Source organism: Alligator sinensis, unplaced genomic scaffold (genome assembly GCF_000455745.1).
Source record: "Alligator sinensis unplaced genomic scaffold, ASM45574v1 scaffold1411_1, whole genome shotgun sequence".
Classification (NCBI taxonomy): Eukaryota; Metazoa; Chordata; order Crocodylia; family Alligatoridae; genus Alligator; species Alligator sinensis.
In genome coordinates, this window is record NW_005842963.1 from 94,812 (window position 1) to 103,840 (window position 9,029).

The window sequence follows — 9,029 nt, forward strand, 5'->3', positions numbered from 1 at the left end:
AAGCCACTGGCTCCACCCCACGCCCTGCCCCACCCCAGCAGCACCTATTCCTGCCCCAGCACCAGCTTCGCTCCCTCCCTCAACATGGGGGCCTCGATCTGCCCCCCATGCCTCTTCCATCCTCCATGTCCCACTCCCCCCAACAGACTTACCAGCTGGAGGTTGCTCTCCATGCTGCCAGACTGCATATCGGCAATCAGATTGGTATTGGCCGATATGGCTGGTAAATAATCCACCATCGGCACTGGCCAAAAAAATGTTTATCGGTGCACCCTTAATCAGCATGGATGGATGTCTACAGATGGTATCAGCTCTGGAGCTGTGACTTTTCTCTCCATAAGACACTGGCATAAGGGGATGGGGACTGGTATTCATTTCACTTCTTGGGGGTTGCACAAACACTGGCTTTCTTTACCCTTGCACACAATTAGTTCAGATACGGGGACTCCGTATATGTAATTACAAGCGGAAATGCCATAGGCATGCATGCGTATGGCCCCCAAGACATGCCAATATTTTTAAGGCAGACCTGGAAGTCTGGTTGCTCCATAGCTGCCTCTCACCCCCTTCATATACGTAAAGCACAGCAATAACATCTTCATCTTATGGACAGGTGGTAAGAAAACCCTAGAGACATTTCGCCAGGGTTTTAACAACTTCCACCACTCCCTCAAATCAACACTGGAATCCAGCAAATTCATTTCCTAGACATTACTCTAAAGGTTTTCAATGGCTACACTGCCACCACATTGTACCAGAAACCTACCAACTACTACAGCTTGCTTTCCTCCTACACACACTACTAGATATACTGTTCAAAGCCCAGCTAGACACTACACTAGCTGCTTCAATACTTCCCACCCCCCAGGATGCACACCTGAAGGGCCTGGAGCAGAGAATCCTACAATCAGAAAACAATCCCAAAATTGCTGTCAGTGTACGCAACAAAGCCAGACTCAGACCTCGCTCCAACCTCCTGCAATACCAACCTGGGAAACAAAGACAACAGAGCGCCACTGCTAGTATCACCAACAGCCCCCAGCTCAAAAATGTTGGGCACAGCCTTACTGACCTCCATCCCCTCCTGAAAAACGACAGTTGTTTCAGTGTAGCCACAGGGGACAAACCAGACTGGCTAACTGGAATCCCCCTAACCTCAAACAGCTTCTCAGGGTGGATAAAAATCAACTTTTTTTTTAATCTGATTTTTTTATTTAAATCACATTTTTTTCTTTAATCAGATTTTTGTTAAGATGCTTTAAAAAAATACATACCTATATAAAGATAATTTTAATTTAAGATGTGTTTAAAGCTCAAAGAGATCATCATGGAATCGGGATTATAACTTCTAATTATATACTATTTGAGACAATATATTCATGTGACCTTCCTAGAAAAGTTTTATAAATAGGTCACAACATGCCATGGACTATAGTAGGAGCCCAATCTTAGAAGTTCCTCTATAGATTAGTAAAGAAAACCTCTCTACCCAATAGGACTTAGTGGTCAGTACAGAGGATCCCATTAAGCATCTCTGTGGGTGCTTATGCATTTACTGCACATTAAGTGGTTTAGGCTGGTGTCTACATGCGTAGGCATTACAATGTAGTAACGCTGTGTGTACACTGACTTGGACTAAAATTAGTCCCAAGTCAGTACACATGCACACACAGTGTTACTGCGCAGTAAAACATCTACCCATGTCTTACTGCACAGTAACTAATTGGGCATAAATTTGCTTCCTGCATCATGCAGGTAGCAAATTTACACCCATGTCGGCATAAGTCACCATAGTTTACTGCGCAGTACGGATGTGCATGTTTACACAGTAATGTTCAGTTACTGAACAGTAACCTAAATTACTGCACAGCATATGCTCATGTGTAGACACGCTCTGTGATGCTTACTTTCATTTCTCAAACTGTGGATTTGTCTCCAGAGATAACATCTTTGTTAATAACAGTCTATGGAGATAAGAGGAAACAGACCTTTTTACCTACCCATCAGCCCTATTGTCTCTGTGCAAGTATTTTAAGTTTCTTGTGTTGACCTGGCTGAAGTAGTCTATTTAGTTTTTGTTAAAAACACATTTCACATTTATAAATAAAATAGTTAAAAATTCAAAAATACATATGTTTGTTTTGTCAAAATGATTATACACGTTTGTTGTTGAAGAAAAATACCCAAAATACATAAGCTTGTTGTTCTAGTTCAGGGGTTTTCAACTTTTTTTAATAAGTGCACCCCCGGGGCAGGGTGGTGAGTGTGGGGCAGCCGCGGCAGCCACTGCTCCTGGCACCACTCCCTGGGAGGAATGAACAAGGGGCTGGGCACCTCACGCTGCCCCATGCCTCCCCCCTCTCCCTTCCTCTCCAACCATGAGCAGCCGGTGCTCATGGCCCCCAGCTGCCTGCGCACAGCGCCGCATGCACCCAACCACCTGCCTGGATACACGAGGTGCACGCAGGCTGCAAGGGGGTCACCCGACCCCAGCACACGCAGGGTGATGCACAGTGGTGGGTGGCAGCACTCTGTCGAGGGCCTTCTCAAGCACCTCCAGGGGTACGCGTACCCCTGGTTGACAACCCCTGTATTAGTTAACTAAAACAATTTAAATGTCTGTTGCCTTTGGTGATGGTTGCTGTCCTCCTAATACAGCGTGGCAAAAAGATCCCCCAAAGATCCATGATTAATCTAGTGAATTGGAGATAGTTCACCTCCCAGTAACTCTACAAGCAGTTCCTTCAATTCAGTTTGGTAAATAAAATAACCAAATCATAATTCAGTTTTCTGATGTAGCTGCAAAATTAATCTAAAAAAAAAAAAAATCAAAATAAATCACTGCGTTAGAATGAATAGTGTGTACCTTCTAAAAGTGCAACTCACATCCATCTCTGAGTTGTGAATAATATGTATTAAGGTTATATCAAACGTGATTAAATTGAGGCTTCCTGACCAGCGATTTAAGTTGCTATTTAAATCAATTTGATTTAAATCAAATCCACACTGCAGCCTTGCAAACAATGGGCTACCTAACTCCCATTCTCACCAAAGTACCAGACCCTGCAATGGACCCAGATGCAAACTGTGTTCTCTTCTTAATACATACCACATCATCCCTGAGCCAAATAATATGGATTACAGCAGATGAGGACCATTTCCCTCAAACTCCACCATTCTCATCTAGGCCGTCCCCTGCTTACAGTGCCCCTCTGCTGTCTACATTGGCAGATAGTGCAATCCCTACATGAAAGACTGAATGAACCCGAACCATCATCAGCTTCAGGAAGACACAAAGGCTTGCGGCAGGATGCTTTAACCTTGCTGGATATTCCACTGCTGACCTCAGAGTATCCGTCCTTAGACCAAAACACTTTAAAAACAAACTTGTACAGGGAATACAATCAAGAAACACAAGAAATACAAGGAACACAAACCAGCCTGTGGATGATAAGGTACAGGCTAAACAGGGACTATGGATTCTTATCTAATTACATAGATTGGTTTCTGTGTCCCCTCTCTGCATGGGGGTCTTTACTTATTTTCCCCTCTCTCAGCAGTGTCCCCCTTCCCACTCCCTCCCCCCTTCTATTTGGTATTCAAAAGACTCTCTCTACTTGATAGTCTGGCCTGTGCATGTCATTTCACTGCATCTAAGAAATTAACTTGGGCTCGCAACAACTTTTGCTGTGCCTCGCTGATTCAGGGGTGACGTATGGGGGGTGCATGTGGGTGCACGTGCACTCGAGCGTGACGCTGCACACCCTACAAAAAGGCCTGTGGGTGGTCGCCGCTTGCCACCCTGTTGCCAACACCACCAGTGGTGTCTGCAGGCGATCAGCGATCCCCACTGGCTGCCATCGCCGCTGCTAACAGCATCTGACCTCTGGTCAGCACTTGTCACACCCCCTTCCCCACCACTGCCAACAGCGCTGGTGGCATCTGCAGGAGCTCCCTGCTTACCACCACTGCGCTCCCACCACCACCACTGCGCTCCCACCACCACCACGAGGCTCTGGGGACCAGGCTGAAGGAGACGGGGGCGCAGGTGGTTTTTTCCTCTCTTCTTCCGGCAAGGGGGCGGGGACAGAGGCACGGGGCCTGCATTGGTGAGGTCAACCAGCGCTTACGCATCTGGTGCCACCGGGCAGGCCTTGGGCTCCTTGACAACGACCCATGCTTTCGGGAGGGGGGATTGCTGGGGCGGGATGGGCTTCATCTCTCCCCTAATGGCAAGCGTATCTTCTCTTCCAGGTTGGCTGATCTCGTACGGCGAGCTTTAAACTAGACTCGCCGGGGGAGGGGGCTGCAGGAAGACGAGGAGACGCCATCAGGGCAAGGGGTGCAAAGGTAAGTAATGGGGGTCTTGCCATCAGGGCAAGGGGTGCAAAGGTAAGTAATGGGGGTCTTGCCATCAGGGCAAGGGGTGCAAAGGTAAGTAATGGGGGTCTTGCCATCAGGGCAAGGGGTGCAAAGGTAAGTAATGGGGGTCTTGCCATCAGGGCAAGGGGTGCAAAGGTAAGTAATGGGGGTCTTGCCATCAGGGCAAGGGGTGCAAAGGTAAGTAACAGGGGTCCTGATGGTCTGGCTAATCAGGGGGTGGGGGGGCACACAGTCTTGCAAGGCCTTAAATGCCTGTACACCAATGCTCGTAGCATGGGGAACAAACAGGAAGAACTCGCCCTCAGAATAGCTAGTTCAAATCCAGATGTCGTAGGGTTAACAGAGACATGGTGGGACTCATCCCATGACTGGGCAGTTAACATTAGGGGCCATAGGCTGTACAGGCAGGATAGAGAAGGCAGAAAAGGGGGTTTTAATTACCCGGACATCTGCTGGGAGGAGCAGTCAGCCGGGACGGACCGCTCCAGGAGGTTCTTGGCCGAGTTGCAGGACCTCCACTTGATTCAGGAGGTGCACAGTCCCACCAGAGGAGATGCTCTGCTGGACCTGGTCCTGGCCGCAGGCGACGACCTGGTAAGAGGCCTCCAGGTTCTTGACCACCTGGGCAATAGTGATCATCGCGTGCTGGAATTCACCATCCAGCGTAGAGTGTCAAGGGCCCGCAGCAAGGTGGTGGCCCTAGACTTCAGGAGGGCCAACTTCAGTGAGATGAGGAGATTAGTGGGAGAGGAACTGGGGTCCTTGAGGGCAGAGGAACTCAGCGTCCAAGAGGAGTGGTCGTTCCTTAAGGAAACGATACTCGGGGCCCAAGGGGTGTCCATCCCGACAAGAAGCAAGGCGGGCAGGAGTGTCCAAAAGCCCCCCTGGCTCACCAAGGGTGTCCGGGAATGCCTGCTTGCCAAAAGGGTGGCGTACGCCCGGTGGAAGGGGGGTGTAATCTCCAAAGAGGAGTATACCTCCTCTGCTCGGGCCTGCAGGCGGGCTGTTAGGAAGGCCAAGGCGGAGATAGAGCTCGGATTAGCGTCCAGGATTAAGGATAACAAAAAGTCCTTTTTCAAATATATTGGGAGGATGAAGAAGGCGCCGGGTAATGTGGGGCCCCTGCAGGATATGCGGGGCAATCTGGTGGTTGCGTCAGAGGATAAAGCGGACCTCTTTAACCAATTCTTCACCTCCGTTTTCTTGTGCAGGGACCGGGACTTCCCTGCTGTGATAGAAGCCGGACGCGAGGGGATCGCCTTCAGACCTCAGGTTGGGGAGGACCGGGTTAGAGAGCTTCTGGAGGGGCTGGATGCGTTCAAGTCAGCGGGTCCGGATGCTCTCCACCCCAGGGTGCTGAGGGAGCTGGCTGGGGTTATTGCAGGGCCCCTGGCACGGCTCTACGAGCGATCGTGGTGCTTGGGCCAGGTGCCAGACGATTGGAAGGTAGCTAATGTGGTCCCCATCTTCAAAAAAGGGAAAAGGGAGGACCCGGGCAATTATAGGCCCGTCAGTCTTACCTCAATCCTGGGGAAACTCTTTGAGAAGATCATCAAGGAGCACATTTGTGATGGGCCGGCATCCGAGATGATGCTCAGGGGCAATCAGCATGGATTTATTAGGGGGAGATCATGTCAGACCAACCTGATTGCCTTTTATGATCAGGTCACAAAGGCCATGGACGCAGGTGTCGCGGTGGATGTAGTCTTTCTGGACTTCAGCAAGGCCTTTGACACCGTCTCTCACCCCATCCTAATTAATAAACTAGGCGACTGTGGCATAGATGCCTACACAGTCAGATGGATTGCAGATTGGCTGAAGGGTCGCACTCAGAGGGTGGTGGTGGATGGATCATACTCGACTTGGGGGGAGGTGGGTAGTGGAGTCCCCCAGGGCTCGGTCCTGGGGCCTGCGCTGTTCAATTTCTTCATCAGCGATCTTGATGTTGGGGTGGAAAGCAACCTGTTTAAATTCGCTGATGACACCAAAATTTGGGGGGAGGTGAGCACGCTAGCAGGGAGAGAGAGATTGCAGAAGGATCTGGATAGGTTACAGGGGTGGGCAAACAGGAACAGGATGTGTTTCAATACGGACAAGTGCAGGGTGCTGCACTTGGGTAGTAGGAACCAGCAGCACACTTATACGATGGGGAACTCCCTACTTGAGAGCACGGAGGCGGAAAGGGATCTTGGTGTCATTATTGACTCCAAGATGAACATGGGCCGACAATGCGAGGTCATGGTTGGCAGGGCTAACCGGACCTTGTCGTGCATCCACAGGTGCATCTCGAGTAGAGCCAGGGAGGTGATCCTCCCCCTCTATGCGACGCTGGTCAGGCCGCAGCTGGAGTATTGTGTCCAGTTCTGTGCGCCCCATTTCAGGAGGGATGTGGACAACATGGAGAGGGTCCAGAGGAGGGCCACCCGCATGATCCGGGGACAACAGGGCAGACCCTACAGTGAGAGACTGCGGGACTTGAACCTATTCAGCCTCCACAAGAGAAGGCTGAGGGGGGACCTGGTGACCGTCTATAAACTCACTAGGGGGAACCAGAAGGGTTTGGGGGAGACGCTGTTTCCCCTAGCCCCCGCTGGCATAACAAGGAGTAATGGGCACAAGTTGATGGAGAGGAGGTACAGATTGGACATCCGAAAAAACTACTTCACAGTTAGGGCGGCTAGGAGCTGGAACCAACTTCCAAGGGAGGTGGTGCTGGCCCCTACCCTGGGGATCTTTAAGAAGAGGCTGGATACCTACCTGGCTGGACTCATTTGAGTCCCGTTTTTTGTTTAGGGTTCTTTTGTTGTTCTCCCGCCCTGGCGGGGGGTCGGGCTAGAAGATCTATTAGGTCCCTTCTGACCCTAAAACTATGAAACTATGAAACTGCTGCCACGCTCCAGCCGCCGCCGCGTCCCCCACAGCTGCTGGGGGCATGCATCATTCATGCTATGATTCACTTAGTTTGTAAACTTCAAATATATCATGTCCTCTGCTGGACATCAGACTAACAACTGCCTAGCAGCCAGGTGTGGCGCTAACTCTTACCAAACTGCCTTCCCATAAGGCTGCCCAGGCACTGGCTGGGCTGGAAAGACCCTGCTAGCATCAGCTGCAGAGACCCTCTCTGCTCTGCTGTCTCAGCCAGGCTGGAGAGCACTTTCTGAGTTCATCTGTAGAGATTATTGCTTTGTGCTTCCTGGTGCTGGTGGGGTAACAAAGTGTACCCAGAGGGGCTCTTCCTTGGTGCTCAGGTCTTAAAATGTTCTATGTGATTGATCCTTAGAGGCAGCTGAGGCAGTGCTTCTAGAGGTAGAGGAAGATCTGGCTCCATGGACTTTGCCAAGACTTTCCGGTGTCGGCAATGCTGGCTGTTTGTACTTGGGAGCAAGCCTCTGTCAGCAGTGAAGCTTCCACTTGTCACTCTTCAAGTCTCTCCACTGCTCACAATTCTTCCCTGCACCCCTGGCTCCTCCTCACTTCTTCCCCAGCTCCAGTCTCATCCCAAAATGAATCTGGTGTTTACTCACCTCCAAGCTCCCCCCCTGCTTTGGAGGCATGCCTTCTCGCTTCTCCAGTTGTCCCGGCTCAGGTGTCAGGGAGGCCCTCTCTCCCATTCTCCCTGGGGAAGTCCTCTGCAGCTCCAGGGTTGCAGGCCCCTCCTCAGAAGGCTGCTCATCAGCTCTACTAAGGGTCCCTGTGTGTGGAGTGGAGAAGAGAGTGCACAGGTTAGCCTGGTGCTGCTGGCATGGGGAAACCCCTGCTCGTCTCCTGTACTGGCCTCGGACTAAGGCAGTTGGAGACTTCAATGTATGGAAGAGGGGAGAGAAGGAATAATCATAGTCCCGTAACCCTTTTTAATAGACCTTCAGACACAAAGCTGGACATGAGATCCCAACCCCTGTCCCAGCGCATGGTGGTGATCAAAACAGTGTCAGAACCTGCAAGGACATCGCTCCATGGGCTAGAAGCTCAAGGGACATTGGTGCAATGTCACTATGCACATGAAAGGGTAAAACCACCAGTCCTTACCTGCTCCTGGGGACGGACTCCATCCAGGGCACCAGTCTGAGGACTTTTCATCTGCTGATGAGTCCCAAGTCTCCTCTGTTTTAGGGGAATCTGCAGCAGAACAGAGACCTGGGGTTAAATGTACATGAACCAGCCAAATGTTACTGGGGAAATCCATTGCACTGACTCCAGCACCAGCCTTTATTGGGCATGAGAAAGGGTCGATTAGAGCATCAATAATCAATTACATAATTGATTGCTACCATGGTAGCACTACAAGGCCCAACCAAGATAAAGCCTCTCTCTGCTGGGAGGTGCACACACGTAGTGAGAAAGATCCGGGGCGCCCAGCCTGGGTGCTGCCCACCAACAGAGATCAGAGCTCTGTCTACCCCACCCACATGGTTATAAATACTGCTGCCATCACAGGCAGGGAAAGACATTTGAGCCTCTCATCCTGAAGGCAGGACAGCTAGTGAACCTGGTAGGATGCTGTATGGTATGCAGTTAGGCAGACAAGGTTCCTTGGGTGAATTTGATATCTTTTATTAGACCAACCCAAATGGTTGGAGAATAGTTATTAAGCAAGCTTTCGGGTTCAAAAACCCTTTGTCAGGCTCAGGAAGCTGCAGCAGTCG

At 50.6% G+C, this 9,029-nt stretch overlaps 1 protein-coding gene across 1 annotated transcript in view; it reads right to left on the minus strand.

Annotated features, from left to right (window-relative positions):
- LOC102379980 (zinc finger protein 883-like) overlaps window positions 1–9,029 on the minus strand; it is a 22,103-nt gene that overhangs the window by 9,271 nt on the left and 3,803 nt on the right. Inside the window, exons 3-4 of the mRNA XM_014526124.1 lie at window positions 8,413–8,502; window positions 7,911–8,077 (exon numbers count right to left, since the gene is read on the minus strand). Of these exons, the coding sequence (XP_014381610.1) occupies window positions 7,911–8,077; window positions 8,413–8,502 (257 nt within the window). The remainder of the gene's footprint in view (window positions 1–7,910; window positions 8,078–8,412; window positions 8,503–9,029) is intronic.